At 60.6% G+C, this 16,101-nt stretch overlaps 1 protein-coding gene across 1 annotated transcript; it reads left to right on the top strand.

Moving 5' to 3' along the window:
* The first annotated feature begins 675 nt into the window (after positions 1–675).
* On the top strand, positions 676–15,155 carry LOC135999565 (scavenger receptor cysteine-rich type 1 protein M130-like). Its single transcript, XM_065653130.1, has 14 exons — positions 676–760; positions 1,741–2,055; positions 6,216–6,524; positions 8,967–9,281; positions 9,801–10,127; positions 10,212–10,526; positions 10,871–11,185; positions 11,579–11,629; positions 11,714–12,028; positions 12,443–12,478; positions 12,764–12,901; positions 13,750–13,845; positions 14,520–14,672; positions 14,902–15,155. The coding sequence occupies exons 1-14, from the start codon at positions 694–696 to the stop codon at positions 15,153–15,155; spliced, it is 3,006 nt and encodes a 1,001-aa protein (XP_065509202.1). The 5' UTR covers positions 676–693.
* The last annotated feature ends 946 nt before the right edge of the window (positions 15,156–16,101 follow it).

The raw sequence follows: 16,101 nt of genomic DNA, 5'->3' as shown, positions 1-16,101 counted from the left end.
GTGACACACTGACAGGCAGGGACGCGTCTGAGCCCCTGGGCTGCACGTCTGCTGCCAGGACAGGGACGTGTCCCAGCTCCAGCTCCTGCGAGGGACCTTCCGTGGGCTCTCCAGGGAGCGGTGGGTGAGCCAGCGCTCCTGGGATGGGGCTCTGCCCTGGGCTAAGGCCCTTTCCCAGCTGCTGCTCCCAGCACAGTGGGGTCTGTCACAGGGGCTGTTTCCTTCCCTTCCTGACACAGCCCCGGTGCAGTCGCAGCCCCATGGGTCTTATAGCACAGCAGTGTTTGGACGCTCTCTACCTCGAGCTCTTGGATAGTCTGTCACAGGACATGCTCGGTGCTCCTGGTCCCCACCACAGGGCTCAAGGAGTAAAAAATTGTTTGCCCCACTACAACCAGCCCTGTCCTGTGACGTTCCACCAGCACAGTGATGAGACACCTGCAGCGGAGCCGTCCCTCATATATGGTCATGAATGGCGCTGGAGAAGTTCATTGGAGGACTGGGCTGTGTTCGAGGGGAGATAGCTCCCGATAATGTCTAAAAAGGTGCTGCTGCTTCGATTGGCTCCTCCTGTAGCTGGGGAACATCTGCAGAGATATATTGCCCTCCCGTCATCATTGTTCCCACGAGTCCCTGGAGCTGCGGCAGGGAGTGCGGCACAGAGGGATGCGCCATCAGGGCAGGAGGCTCAGGATGGGCACAGAGGGACTCCTGTCCCCTCAGACGCTGTGGCTGCTCCTCTGGGTCCAGCTGTGCAGGGGTAAGTGCTGACTCCCTTGTCCCACCGCCCAGGGCCAGCGGGTACCAGTGTGGTCATGGGGATCTGTCTGGGAATGGGGTTTCTTTGCAGGTGCTGCTGAGACAAGGGGCAGAAGGTGCTCAGATCCATGGAGCCTGTGCCCTTCCCTGTGCCTGTCTCGGTGGTAGAGAGTATCTCCCTTTCCATGGCTCCAGTGTTCAGGGCAGCCTGTGCCTGGCTGGATTCACAGACACCCTGTCCTGGGGTACCATTTTGGACCCCCTTGTTCCCAGCACTCTGCCTCTGGAGCCAGTGGTGGCCTCACTGGTGATGGCAGCACCCAGAGATCCCCAGGCCACTGCCAACCTCTGGGGTGCCCCAGAGGGTTTGTGTGCTGCTCAGCACCCCTTGTTCCAGGGGAGCCCTGACCCCACGAGAGCAGTTTGTGCCCCGCAGAGAGAAGAGGATGGGGACTTCTGCAGTAGGGAGACGTCCTTCCTGGGGGACCAGGCCCAGTGCAGGGGCTGGGCTGACACCAGGAGAGGAGGGGATGTGTGATCCTGTTGGTGGTCTCAGTGGGAACAGGGAAAGCCCTGGGGCTGGGCCGGGTTTGGATGGTGCTGGGGCAGGTGGTTTGCAGGGGAAGCTGCAGCCCTGGGTACACGGGGCTGTTCAGGGGGTGCTGGTCTGGGGGCAGCAGGTGCCCAGTGCAGGGCTGGGCAGTGTGTGGGTGGGCATGGGTGGGGGACAGGTGGCCTTTTGGGTGGGAAGAGGTGCCTTGTGTGGTGGGATGGAGAATGACCCAGCAGTGCTGGACGTGGGCACCCCAGCCTTGCACAGCTGTGGGGACAGAAGGGACCCTCGCACTGCTCTGGGGACAGCCTGGAGGGGAGGGGGCTCCCACCCTGGTACATCTGATTCAGTGCGGGCAGGAGGTTCCCCCAGACCTGCAGCACTGGGGCTCGGTGCTCTCCTGACTCATCCCGTGTTGGTGTTTGAAGGTGCTGCGGAGGTGAGGCTGGCGGATGGCGGCAGGCGCTGTGCTGGGAGAGTGGAGGTGAAACACCAGGGACAGTGGGGGACTGTGTGTGGTCACTACTGGAGCATGAACGATGCAGCAGTGGTTTGTAAGCAGCTGGGCTGTGGGTCTGCTGTTGGAGCTCCTCAGTATGGACACTTTGGGGCAGGATCTGGCCCCATTTGGATGAGTTATATCGGCTGTAATGGAACCGAATCTGGCCTGTCTGACTGCAAACATGCAGGATGGGGTGAACATGACTGTGATCACAGTTTTGATGCTGGAGTGACATGTTCAGGTAAGGAGTCAGCCTATTACCTAACTTTGGGGCTGGGATGGGGGAAGGGACCTGGCTGTACTCTCAGGGAACAAAAAGCATGAGCCAGAGAACATGCCAGTGATGCTGGTCTGACTGCTGAGCTGGGACTGTCATTGCTCATGTTCCCAGTCCCTGGGAAAGCCCAGAAGGAACCTACCCCAGGCAGAACTAACCCTGCCACAGTCTCTCAGCCCCACCTCAGTTGGTGTCTTGGGCTGCACATGAATCCTCCATCCTGCTCTGGAGTGTCTGCTGGTCTCTGTCAGTCCCCACTCATTCTGCCAGTTCCCAGCCAACAAGGCTGAGGATCCCTGAGCTGGAAACACCATGGGGGGACATGCTGGCACCCCACACCTTGGAGGAAGAGCATGAGAGGGCTGATCACGCTGGATGTTCCCCCTCAGGCACATGTGTACATCGATGGCCTTGGAGGGAGTTTTAAGAGAGCATGAGCACTGGCCCTGCGCAGAGGAGCAGGCGGCCCATGGCCCCTCGCTGCCCAACCCCAGGGCTTGGCTGTGTGGTCCCGCTCTGTGAGGCTTTAGGAGCTTGGCAGCTGCTTGACTCTGGCTGCTTCTTCTGTATCACTGCATGCACAGGCTGGTCCTGGGACATCCCTGGGGCTGTGACAGCCCTGTGCGGACAGGACCCCATGCAGGCAGCACTGACAAGCTGCCCAACCCCTCCTGCCTGCCCACAGCTCCCCACACTGACCCATGAAACAGGGTCTTTGCCAGAACTTACTGACTCTCGTCCGTGCTGCTGTCACCCTCTGAGGCAGCGTGAGGCCAGGGGGACATGTGGGTCTCCTGTCCCCTGCCAGGCCATTGGCCTGGGACCTGTGCACCCCTGGGCAGAGCACGGTGTCCCTGGATGAGAACATCCCCCTCGAGCAGGCAGGGGAGGGCTCTGGAAAGTGCCAGCCATGATAAGAGCTGCTCCATTTCTGTGCTCTGGGACATCTCCCACCTAAAAGGAACCTCCCAACACCCAGGAACACCCCTGGGAGCAGAGTGCGCTTCTGGTTGCACCCAGGTGATGATGGTCCTGCCTGGCCCAAGCTCTGCAGGGGCTGAGCAGCTGCAGCTTCATCATCATCTGGGCCAGTTCTCCTGGACCCCAACTGCTCACACGGCTGCGGTGCTGGGGGGACCGTGCCGGGCAGCACAGAGGACCTTGTGTGGGAGCCCTTTGTGTGAGCAGCACCTGTGGCTGTGAGTGTGTGGCAGACACACACCTCGGGTGCTCTGGTGGTGTAGACAAGGGGAGGAGGAGTCTTGGATGTGTTTCTGGCACCAGCCCTTCCCCAACAGCTTCCTCTGGAATGTGCAATGGACACTTTGGCCATGGCTTACTCGGAGGTGATGAGGGACGTGGGCATGTAACTGACAGAGGGCTCTGGGAACTCTCAGTTTCTTTGGTGTTTTTTTCCCAGGATTTGTCCGTCTGGTGGAAGGGAAGAGCCGCTGCTCAGGACGTGTGGAGATCAGTGATGGGGACCAGTGGAAAACTGTTTGTGATTCCCACTTTAGCCCCAAAGCTGCTGAGGTGGTCTGCAGGGAGCTGCAGTGCGGCGCGGCCCTGCCTGTGTCTGGAGGAGGTCACTTTGGAGAAGGGGTTGGTCCCATGTGGGATGGAGAGCTGCAGTGTGTGGGGAATGAGTCCCTCCTGTCCTCCTGCCCCACGGGGTCCTCCCGGGACCAGGCCTGCACCCAGATGAACAGCGCTGCTGTCAGCTGCACACGTAAGGACTCGGTGGGGCGGTGAACACTGGGGTGAGTTCCAGCCTGAGGTGGGGACAGTTTGTGATTGTGGAGACAAGGGAACTGGGGCATCTGTTCCCACAGGCTGACAAAGGCGTGATGTTCCTGGGGATCATAGACAAGGGCAGGGCTGGGCTGACGCCCAAGGACAAAGAGGGGCCATGGGCTGGGAGGGCTCCCTGGGATCAGCATGTTGCTCCACAGTGGATACACAAAGGCCTGAGATTATGATGTGGGAGATGGGAAGACTGGTCCAGGAGAGCTGGGGGCCCTGGGAGAAGCAGCAGCATGTGCTTGGGAATCCCTGGGGACAGGTCTCTTCCCAGGGTGCTGGCCTGGGAGGAGTGGGTGCTCTAGGTGGGCCTGGGCCAGGGGCAGGTTGAAGGGTCTATTAGCGTAGAAGGATGTGCCGAAAACTTAGGGTCCATAAATGACCCAGCAGGGCTGGAGCTGGTCACCCCAGCCTCGCACAGCCCGTGGGGATACAAGGGACCTCTGCACCATATTGGGGACAGCCTGGAGGGGAGGGGGCTCCCACCCTGACACCCACAGTGCTGGGGCTTGACGCTGATCTGACTGGTCCTGTGTCAGTGTTTGAAGGTGCTGTGGAGGTGAGGCTGGCGGATGGCGGCAGGCACTGTGCTGGGAGAGTGGAGGTGAAACAGCATGAACAGTGGGGGACTGTGTGTGGTGACTACTGGAGCATGAACGATGCAGCAGTGGTTTGTAAGCAGCTGGGCTGTGGGTCTGCTGTTGGAGCTCCTCAGTACGGACACTTTGGGGCAGGATCTGGCCCCATTTGGATGGATGACGTCAGCTGTAATGGCACCGAATCTTCCCTGTCTGACTGCAAACATGCAGGATGGGGCGAACATGACTGTATTCACATTCTTGATGCTGGAGTGACATGTTCAGGTAAGGGGTCAGCCTGTTCTTCACTGTTGGGGCTGCGATGGGGGAAGGCACCTGGCTGTGCCCTCAGGGAACAAAAAGCATGAGCCAGAGAATGTGCCAGTGATGCTGGTCCGACTGCTGAGCTGGGACTGTCATTGCTCATGTTCCCAGTCCCTGGGAAAGCCCAGAAGGAACCTACCCCAGGCAGAACTAACCCTGCCACAGTCTCTCAGCCCCACCTCAGTTGGTGTCTTGGGCTGCACATGAATCTTCCATCCTGCTCTGGAGTGTCTGCTCGTCTCTGTTGGTCCCCACTCATTCTGCCAGTTTCCAGCCAACACGGCTGAGGATCCCTGAGCTGGAAACACCATGGGAGGACATGCCGGCACCCCACACCTTGGAGGAAGAGCATGAGAGGGCTGATCACGCTGGGTTGTTCCCCCTCAGGGACATGTGTACATCAATGGCCTTGGAGGGACTTTTCAGAGCGCACGAGCGCTGGACCCTGGGCAGAGGAGCAGGCAGCACACGGCCCCTCGCTGCCCAACCCCAGGGCTCGGATGCGTGTTCTGGCTCTGTGAGGCTTTAGGAGCTTGGCAGTTGCTTGAATTTGGCTGCTTATTCTATATCATCGCATGCACAGAGTGGTCCTGAGACATTCCTGGGGAAAGCTGTAACAGCCCTGTGGGGACAGGACCCCATGCAGGCAGTGCTGACCAGCTGCCCAATCCCTCCTGCCTGCCCACAGCTCCCCACACTGACCCATGAAACAGGGTCTCTGCCAGCACTTACTGACTCTCGTCCATGCTGCTGTCACCCTCTGAGGCAGCGTGAGGCCAGGGGGACATGCGGGTCTCCTGTCCCCTGCCTGGCCATTGGCCTGGGACCTGTGCACCCCTGGGCAGAGCACGGTGTCCCTGGATGAGAACATCCCCCTTGAGCAGGCAGGGGAGGGCTCTGGAAAGCACCAGCCATGATAACAGCTGCTCCATTACTGTGCTCTGGGACATCTCCCACCTAAAAGGAACCTCCCAACACCCAGGAACACTCCTGGGAGCAGAGTGAGCTTCTGGTTGCACCCAGGTGATGATGGTCCTGCCTGGCCCAAGCTCTGCAGGGGCTGAGCAGCTGCAGATTCGTCATCATCTGGGCCAGTTCTCCTGGACCCCAACTGCTCACACGGCTGCGGTGCTGGGGGGACCGTGCCGGGCAGCACAGAGGAGCTTGTGTGGGAGCCCTTTGTGTGAGCAGCACCTGTGGCTGTGAGTGTGTGGCAGACACACACCTCAGGTGCTCTGGTGATGTAGACAAGGGGAGGAGGAGTCTTGGATGTGTTTCTGGCACCAGCCCTTCCCCAACAGCTTCCTCTGGGGTGTGCAATGGGCACTTTGGCCACGGCTTGCTCAGAGGTGATGTGGGATGAGGGCATGTAACTGACAGATGGCTCTGGGAACTCCCATGTTGTTACTGTTTTTTTTCCAGGATTCGTCCGTCTGGTGGGAGGGAGGAGCCGCTGCTCAGGACGTGTGGAGATCCGTGATGGGGACCAGTGGAAAACTGTTTGTGATTCCCACTTTGGCCCCAAAGCTGCTGAGGTGCTCTGCAGGGAGCTGCAGTGCGGCGTGGCCCTGCCTGTGTCTGGAGGAGGTCACTTTGGAGAAGGGGTTGGTCCCATGTGGGATGGAGAGCTGCAGTGTGTGGGGAATGAGTCCCTCCTGTCCTCCTGCCCCACGGGGTCCTCCCGGGACCAGGCCTGCACCCAGATGAACAGCGCTGCTGTCAGCTGCACACGTAAGGACTCGGGGTGGGGTGTTGAACCCTGGGGTGAGCTCCGGCCTGAGGAGGGGACAGTTTGTGATTGTGGAGACAAGGGAACTGGGGCATCTGTTCCCACAGGCTGGCAGAGGCATAACCTTCCTGGGATCATAGACAAGGGCAGGGCTGGGCTGACGCCCAAGGACAAAGAGGGGCCATGGGCTGGGAGGGCTCCCTGGGATCAACACGTTGCTCCACAGTGGATACACAAAGGCCTGAGATTATGATGTGGGAGGTGCCCAGGGCAGACTGTGGTCCATAGCAGCTGGGGACCCTTGGAGAAACAGGAGCGGGAGCTTGGGAATCCCTGGGGACAGGTCTCTTCCCAGGGTGCTGGCCTGAGAGGAGTGGGTGCTCTAGGTGAGTCTGAGCCAGGGGCAGCTTGAAGGGTCTGTTATGGTAGAAGGACGTGCTGAAAGCTCTGGGGTCACAAATGTCCCAGGACAGCTGGAGCTGGTCACCCCGGCCTTGCTCAGCCCGTGGGGATACAAAGGACCTCTGCACCATATTGGGGACAGCCTGAAGGGGAGGGGTCTCCCACCCTGACACCCACAGTGCTGGGGCTTGACGCTGATCTGACTGGTCCTGTGTCAGTGTTTGAAGGTGCTGCGGAGGTGAGGCTGGCGGATGGTGGCAGGCGCTGTGCTGGGAGAGTGGAGGTGAAACAGCATGAACAGTGGGGGACTGTGTGTGGTAACTACTGGGACATGAACGATGCAGCAGTGGTTTGTAAGCAGCTGGGCTGTGGGTCTGCTGTTGGAGCTCCTCAGTACGGACACTTTGGGGCAGGATCTGGCCCCATTTGGATGGATGACGTCAGCTGTAATGGCACCGAATCTTCCCTGTCTGACTGCAAACATGCAGGATGGGGCGAACATGACTGTATTCACATTTTTGATGCTGGAGTGACGTGTTCAGGTAAGGGGTCAGCCTATTACCTAACTTTGGGGCTGGGATGCAAGAAGTGACATGTCGGTGCTCTCAGCAAAAAACAAACATGGTAGATCTGGGCCTAGTGTGGCCAGTCATGCTGCTGAGCTGGGACTGTCATAGCTGGTGTAACTGGTCCCTGGGGAAAGCTGTGACATCCCTGTGGGGACAGGACCCCATGCAGGCAGCGCTGACAAGCTGCCCAACCCCTCCTGCCTGCCCACAGCTCCCCACACTGACCCATGAAAGAGAGTCTTTGCCAGCACTTAATGACTCTCGTCTGTGCTGCTGTCACCCTCTGAGGCAGCGTGAGGCCAGGGGGACATGCGGGTCTCCTGCCCCCTGCCTGGCCATTGGCCTGGGACCTGTGCACCCCTGGGCAGAGCACGGTGTCCCTGGATGAGAACATCCCCCTCGAGCAGGCAGCGGAGGGCTCTGGAGAGCGCCAGCCATGATAACAGTTGCTCCATTTCTGTGCTCTGGGACATCTCCCACCTAAAAGGAACCTCCCAACACCCCAGGAACACTCCTGGGATCAGAAGGAGCTTCTGTTTGTACGCAGGTGATGATGGTCCTGCCTGGCCCAAGCTCTGCAGGGGCTGAGCAGCTGCATCTTTGTCATCATCCGGGCCAGTTCTCCTGGACCCCAACTGCTCACACGGCTGCGGTGCTGGGGGGACCGTGCCAGGCAGCACAGAGGAGCTTGTGTGGGAGCCCTTTGTGTGAGCAGCACCTGTGGCTGTGAGTGTGTGGCAGACACACACCTCAGGTGCTCTTGTGATGTAGACAAGGGGAGGAGGAGTCTTGGATGTGTTTCTGGCACCAGCCCTTCCCCAACAGCTTCCTCTGGCATGTGCAATGGGCACTTTGGCCACGGCTTGTTCGGAGGTGATGAGGGATGTGGGCATGTAACTGACAGAGGGCTCTGGGAATTCCCAGGTTGTTTGGTGTATTTTTCCAGGATTTTTCCACCTGGTGGAAGGGAGGAGCCGCTGCTCAGGACGTGTGGAGATCAGTGATGGGGACCAGTGGAAAACTGTTTGTGATTCCCACTTTGGCCCCAAAGCTGCTGAGGTGGTCTGCAGGGAGCTGCAGTGCGGTCTGGCCCTGCCTGTGTCTGGAGGAGGTCACTTTGGAGAAGGGGTTGGTCCCGTGTGGGATGGAGAGCTGCAGTGTGTGGGGAATGAGTCCCTCCTGTCCTCCTGCCCCACGGGGTCCTCCCGGGACCAGGCCTGCACCCAGATGAACAGCGCTGCTGTCAGCTGCACACGTAAGGACAAAGGGTGGGGTGGTGAACACTGGGGCTGTGCCAGGGCTTGCGAACAGAGCAAGAACCAGGCTGGGTGGGTGTAGGACAGGAGGGATCATTGTACTGTCTGCAGCATGAAAACCATGCACAAGAAGAAAGGCATCTGTCCCTTTGGACTCTCCACTGGCTACCGAGGCTACAAAAGCACCAACCCACCCTCTCTCCTCCTCTGTCCCCAGAGTACACAGCGTTCAGGCTGGTGAACGGCAGCACAGCCTGTGCAGGGAGGGTGGAGGTCCAGGTGCTGGGGACCTGGGGAACCCTCTGTGCCTCCCGCTGGGATCTCTCTGATGCCCACGTTCTGTGTCATCAACTCCACTGTGGGTTTGCTGAGTCCATTCCTGGAGGAGAGTATTTTGGGAGAGAAACTGGCCCTGTCTGGAGAGACTCGTTCCACTGTGACGGGACTGAAGCCCACCTGGGACAGTGCCCAGTGACCACCCTGGGGGCCTCCCCGTGCTCCCACGGGAACAACGCTGCTGTCATTTGCTCAGGTGAGTGCTGGGAAAATGGTGCATTAGCTCCACTTCCCTTTGTGGGAGACATGGCCACCCAAAGCTGGGTCCCATGGCAGCACCAGGCTGAATTTCTCCCTGGAGGATCCCTGGGGGGCTTTCCCTGCTCACACTGACCGCTCTGCTCTGGGAGAGCTGAGGTCTGAACAGAGGCAGACACCTGTCCCCAGGGCAGCGCCTCAGGCCCCAGCACCACTGCCAGGCCTGTGTTCCATAGCATGAGCCCAGGACAGGTCGGTGGGGCTCTGCTCCATCCCTGTGGCTGCAGACAGCCACATCCCATCCCCACAGAGAGCCCTGCAGAGCCTCATCCCACCACCCAGCAGCAGCAGGCCTGGCTGTGAGCTGCAGACAGGGCCTGGGCTTTGCCCTGGCTTCTCGTCAGCACAGGGCTCAATCTTGTCCTGTCTGGTCGGACAATCCCCCCTTGCCCTCCTCCCTGGAGGCTGCCGTGCTGCCCGGTGCCGCTGATGGCTGTGGCTCCTCTGCTGTCCCCAGGCCCAGCCGACTCTGCGTCCCTGCGGCTGGTGGGCGGAGGGAGCCGGTGCGACGGGCGAGTGGAGATCTTCCAGCGCGGGACGTGGGGCAGAGTCCTGGACGACCAGTGGGACGTGCAGGAGGCCAGCGTGGTGTGCCGGCAGCTGCGGTGTGGAGAGGCAGAAAAAGCCTACAACCCCCCAAAGCCTGAGCGAGGGACGGGCCCCGTGGGGCTGCGAGGGGTCCGGTGCGCAGGGCACGAGGCCAGCCTGACCCTCTGCAACACCTCCCTGCCCGGGAGTTTGCTGTTGGGAGGGGTTGTGGAGGACGTGGGAGTCATTTGCTGGGGTGAGCGGTGCTGCATGAGCCCCCGTATGATGGGGTGGGGGGCAGCCACCCCCTGACAGCACCTGGGGTTTCTCCCCACTGCAGGGAGCCGGTGGGTCCGGCTGGTGAACGGGTCCGGGCGCTGCGCAGGGAGAGTGGAGATCTACTACCAGGGCAGCTGGGGGACCGTCTGTGACGATGGCTGGGACCTGTCTGATGCCGCCGTCGTTTGCCACCAGCTGGGCTGTGGAGGGCCGGTGGAGGCGGCTGGCTCCGCTCGGTTCGGGGAAGGCTCCGGGCACATCTGGCTGGACGGTGTGAACTGCTCTGGGTCCGAAGCTGCTCTCTGGGACTGCGCTGCCGGGCCCTGGGGGCAGCACGACTGCGGGCACAAAGAGGACGCGGGCGTCATCTGCTCAGGTCTGTGCTGGGAGATGTGCTGGGATGGTTCCCAGGGAGGCTGGGATGCAGGGAAAGCCGGGCATGGCCAAGGCTGTCCCTGGCTGAGCCCCTGCCTGAGCCCGGCCTATGGACACCCATGCACGGGTGCCCTCAGTCCCACTGGGGTCCCTGGGGAGCTCAGCTGTCCCCCAGGGTGAGTGGGGAGAGCAGGGCTGTGTGTCCACCAGGGACTTCTCTCTGCCCTGGCTGCAAGGGGGACTTGCTGGCCCTGCCCTGCCTGCCTGGGGGCCTGGGGAGCGCAGAGGCGTCCTGGCTCCCACAGCCCCAGACCAGCCTGTTCCTCTTGCTGCCTTTCCTCCCAGAGTTCGTGGCCCTGAGGCTGGAGAACAGTGACGGCTGCTCCGGGCGCCTGCAGGTTTTCTACAACGGGACGTGGAGGAGTGTTTGCTCCAACGCGATGACTCCTGACACGGTGTCGCTGGCGTGCAAGGAGCTGGGCTGTGGGGACGGAGGATCCCTGGAAACAGGCCTGCCCTATGGCAGGGTGTCTGGCCCTGCCTGGCTGGATTACGTGCAGTGTGGGGAGAAAAACAACTCTTTTTGGCAGTGTCCCTCTGCTCCCTGGGACCCACAGTCATGCGATGACCTGCGAGATGAGACCTACATCACCTGCAATGGTAATTCTGAGCCACTGGGGATCGGTGTCACCCCAGCTTCTGCTCCCCTCTGGGCACAGCCAAATGCAGAGAAAGAGCTTGGAGGGGTTTTCATTTCCATGTCAGACTCTTCTGCTGCTGGTGGCACAAACGTGACCACAGTTCCCAGAGCTCCACACGTCCAGCAGCAGTTGCCACCCAGCAGTGCCTGGGGGAGGCAGTGACATCTCCAAGTGAGGTCTCAGCAGAGACCAGATGGGGTTCAGAGGAGCCTCCCCTCCATGGACACCCCCTGCTGCTCTGTGACCAAGATGGCACACACAGGCACGAGCAGAGCTCAGCCCCGCTCTCTTCTGCACAATCCCCAAGCCAGCCCCTTCACCACAGTGTTTCCTTCCTCAGGGAGACGCCCAGAAATGCCCCCAGAGCCTTTGGCCCCGTGCCCCAACTCCACCAGCTGCACAGGTAGGGAGCTGCTCCTCTGTGTGCTCCTCCTGCCTGGCAGGGCTCTGCTGTCTGAGTGCCATGGCAGCTCTTTGCCTTCTCCAGACAGGGAGAAGATCCGTGCCGTGGGAGGCGAGGACGGGTGCTCGGGCAGAGTGGAGCTCTGGCATCACGGCTCCTGGGGGACAGTGTGCGATGACTCCTGGGACATGCGGGATGCCCAGGTGGCGTGCAGGCAGCTGGGCTGTGGCCCCGCGGTGTCTGCCCTGCGTGAGGCTGCTTTTGGGGTGGGGCAAGGCCCCATCTGGCTGGAGCGGGTGGAGTGCCGGGGGACGGAGTCGTCTCTGCAGGACTGCTGGGCCCGGCCTGGGGACGGACGTGCTTGCCGGCATAAGGAAGATGCTGCCGTGCGCTGCTCGGGTGAGCTGGGGCTGGGACCCCTTGCTCGGGTATTGGCAGGGAGCTGGGGAAGGCCTTTCACCCACTTGGTCCTGGCACAGCCCCTGAGCTCCCGAGAGCAGGAATGTTCCTGTGGGGTGCAGCAGCCTGGTGCCACGCAGGGAGCAGCCTCGGTGGAACTGGATGTCCTTGGGCCACTGCCCGTGGGGCCCTGCAGCTCCAGGGCCATCCCCTGGGCTGCCTGTGCCACCCTGCCTGCCACCCAGAGCAGAGGCCACGGGCCCTGTCCTGGGTCCCTTTCTAGCACTACAGGAGGGGCAATTTGGCTGGGATGTGTCAGGGACACCTACAGACACACATGGGTGTGTGGAGGGAAGGCTCCTGGTACGTGCACTCCCACCCTCTCAGCCCAGCTCTCCTTTTCCTCCTCTGCAGCTGCACCCAGGACAGCAGCATCCCCACCCCAAGCAGGTAACTTGTCCTCCCCCCAGGGCTGGGTATCCCAGGGCCAGACTCTGACCCACAGTTGGGTGGAAGGGGCTCCTTGCTGGAGTGTGAAACTCCCAGGAGGAGGCACTGGGGTGTTTGTGTGGGGGTTGAGGAGGGCTGTAATTCACTCAGCAGGGTGGAAGCTTCTCCATCACTCTCCCCCTGGGCCCTCCACTCCCTGCTGCCTTGTGTGATGGGGGTCAGGACTGGTGCTGCCTCCACCTCTCCCAAGGCTGGTGCTGTTCTTCCATGTTCTTGCCCATGCAGATCCCACCCGGGGCCGTCCGGCTGTCAATGGGAGGATCTCAGTGCCCGTCATCATCTGCATCATCCTGGGGGCCCTTCTCTGCCTGCTCCTGGCCCTGCTGGCCGGGCAAGTGCTCAGAGCCAGGGCTGGGCGCAGAGGTGGGTCCTTCCACAGAGGTCCCAGTGATGCCTCCTGGAAGGGCTGTGGGTGCTGCGGGGGGTCAGTAAGGGGCACAAGCAGAGCTGAGGGGATGAGACTGTGTGCTGCCACCTGTTCCACGCACCTCATTGACTGTCTGGCCATCGGGCACCAGCAGCAAGGGGTGGAGAGAGCCGAGAGGTGGTGGGAGCAAGAGATGGGGCAAGGAGAGAAATGGCAGAGCAGGACCAGGGAACATGTTATCCTGGGGGAAATGCTATCCTTTGGGAGATGTTATCCTGTGGGAGATGTTATCGTGGAGGAGATGTTATCCTGTGGGAGATGTTGTCCTGGGGAGATGTTATCCTGGAGGAGATGTTATCCTGGTGGAGGTGGCCAAGGCTGGCAGTGCTCTGGGTAGTGCTGGAGGGTGCCCTGGGGCAAACAACAAGACAGGAGGAACACAGAGCAGCAGGGCCCATCTCCACGGTGTCAGGCCCCAGGCTGACCCTCTGCCCAGCCCTGCCTGCCCTTGGTAAGGCTGGGGCCCTACTATGGACTCATGGGGCAGACAGGGGTCAGCTCCAGGTGGAGAGGAAACATGTGAGCTGCTCTGGGGTCAGACAAGGGGGGATGACCCAGGGGCCAGAGGGGCTTGGGCGCTGTCTCCAAGGGTGTGATGCTGCCCCAGATCATCTCCACAGTGATGTGGCCCTCACTGGGGATGTGGCAGCTGTTCCTGGACAGCACAGTGGGGCTGTGCTGTTGGAGCAGTCCTGGGCTGGACCAAGGAACAGGTCTGGGGGAGCACAGTGGGGTCCCATAGCCTCTCTGCCTGTCCCTGTGCCAGCCCTGCCTCTGTCTCCAGGCTCCAGGACAGCCCAGGAGCTCTTCCCCGAGGCTGTGTACGAGGAGATCGGTTACAGCCCAGTGCAGGAGAAGCAGGCGAGGTTTGGTCGCTCAGGTGGGTGTGGGCACATCTGCAGGACCCTTTCCCCTGGCCCCACCCCAGGGCTGATCCTCTGAAGCCCCCAGCCCGTGGTCCCTGCAGTGCTGGGGCTGTGTGGTCTGTGGGGAGAGCACCCAGGTCCTGGGCCCGGGAGAGGAGCTGCCTCCCAACCAGCTTTGCTGATCGCAGCTGGACAGCCCCTCTCTTCCTGCCTCTGCACCCCACTTGACCAGTGAGGGATGAGCTGTCCTGGGGCAGCTCTGGGAGCACCCCTGAGACAGAGCTTGTCCCAGGGGAACAGGGTGAATTCCCAGCCCTCCTCCCCATGCAGCCCCAGCTCTGTGGGTCCCCCTTCCCCAGCAGCACTGGCCACGAACCAGGTCAGTGGGCTCGCTCCATAACACCCGCTGCGCATCTCTGCAGGCTCCTCTTCAGAGCAGTCCCTGACCCGGCTGCAGCCCTACCCTGGGTACCGTGAGGAGGAGGATGGTCTGGGATCAGCACCAGGTAATGAAGCAGGAAGGGGCTGATCTGCCTGCAGACAAGTGATGGACAGAGGTGTCACTGAGTCTCACTGTCAGATGGGGAGGACCTGAGGGTCTCCTGTGCTGCTGCCAACACCAGTGCCTCCCATCCTCTGCTCTGCAGGATGTATCTTCTCACTGTCACCAGCTCCCCTCTCTTTTCAGATGTTCTTGTTCTGCATGGGGATGACCCAGCAGAGGGCTATGATGATGCCAGGGAGGTTTCTCACCCTGAGGAGGACGATGGCCCTGGACAGGGAGCTTGGGAAACGCCCAGGGTGCCAGAGGAGGGAGCAGGACCCAGGGATGCACCCAGAGGTAAGAGGGAAATTCAGCGCTGCTGGTTCCTGGGGTGCCATCCCTGCTCACACCCTAGTTGCTGCTGTACTGAGACCTAAACCTCTTGGGAAGGGGAATCCTGCCCCAGGAGTTTCCCATGGAGGGACTGGAGGGTGGAAGAAGGAGCTGAATGTGGTGAGGAGCAGGGAGGAATGTGGTGCACAGACCCCATGGGGTGAACTGCAATGTCCTGCATTGCTGCTTGCAGGGGGCAGCCTGTGCTCCCAGAGAAGTGCTGGGGTCCCTGGAGCTGAAGGAGACACCTCGTCCCTGTCCCCGGGGAGCATGGGCTATGATAATGCTGAAGAGATCTCTCTGGCACATCCTCGTGAGGACACAAAGGCTGTGACAGAGCTGGGTGCACAGCAATCCCTGAGCCCCCGGCCAGGAGAGCCCATCCCTGCTGTGCAGGTGGGTGCAGCCGGGAGGGAGGAGAGGTCTGTGCAGCTGGGAGAGCCGTGAGCACCGGGGAACTGTCTCCCTTTGCCCATGGGCAGCAGAAACAGCCCAGAGTTTCCTCCATTTTTTCCCTGTTTTTACACTGTGCATCATATTTGTTCTCATTAAAAGTCTCAGTGGACTTTAGCCGGGATCTGGTTTGTGTCTGCCCAGGCATCAGGAAATCTTCCTGAGTTTGATCAGGGGCAGCAGAGAACAAAGACATGGCGGTGGGGAAGGGGTTTGTCTCAGGGACAACAGGTTTGGGGTCAGGCTGTGGGGCTGCCAGAGCCCGTGGTCCCTGTGGAATAATCCTGCTGACAGAGACGTTCCCATCCTGCTTTGCCACAGGCAGTTTCTAGTCAAAATGGCTCTCTAATAGGTGCCATGATGCACCCCAGTGCCCATTTCTTCACCCCAAGATCTCCCAGCTGCTCTTTCCCCCAGGCCCTGCCTGGGCCAGGCTGGTCCCACAGCGCAGAGGCCATGACAGAGCTGCCAATCAGGGTAAGTCCTGGGCTGTGACCCCGCAGAATTGAACCCTAAGGTGGTCAAGGTGCCCTATAAACTCCAGATGGCCCCAGAGGTGATGATGGCCCACAGATCTCCTCCCGCAATGGTCAGGAGGCACATGGGTCCCCGAAGCCCGTCTTCATCAATGACTCTCCTGTTCTTGCTCAGCAACAACCTAGAAGGACTCTTTTGGAGCAGTGACAGTCATGCAGGCACTACCCCTGCAGACAAATATTTTCAAGCTCATTCTCAAAGCTGAAAAGACAGTAACTTTGCTTGGGCAGTCTGTCCCTCTCCTCTCAGTTGTTCTCAGTCACAACAAAAGCCCAACTTCCCTGGAATATTTGGGTATGGAAACGGGGGACAGTTGAGACACTTGTGCTGTGAGCCCTGGCTCTGGGCTGAGAGGATGGAGAGCACAGCAACTTGTGCAGTGCTCAGGAAATGCAAGTAAAAG

The sequence above is a fragment of the Caloenas nicobarica genome, chromosome 29 (genome assembly GCF_036013445.1).
Source record: "Caloenas nicobarica isolate bCalNic1 chromosome 29, bCalNic1.hap1, whole genome shotgun sequence".
Lineage (NCBI taxonomy): Eukaryota > Metazoa > Chordata > Aves > Columbiformes > Columbidae > Caloenas > Caloenas nicobarica.
Note: the sequence above shows the minus strand (reverse complement) of the source record. Positions and strands in the feature narration are given on the sequence as shown.

Coding starts and splice junctions, on each gene's coding strand:
- LOC135999565 (XM_065653130.1), top strand. CDS start 694: ATGGGCACAGAGGGACTCCTGTCCCCTCAGACGCTGTGGCTGCTCCTC. Junction 11,630..11,713: donor CAACTCCACCAGCTGCACAG/GTAGGGAGCTGC, acceptor TGCCTTCTCCAG/ACAGGGAGAAGATCCGTGCC. Junction 13,846..14,519: donor GGCGAGGTTTGGTCGCTCAG/GTGGGTGTGGGC, acceptor CTCTCTTTTCAG/ATGTTCTTGTTCTGCATGGG.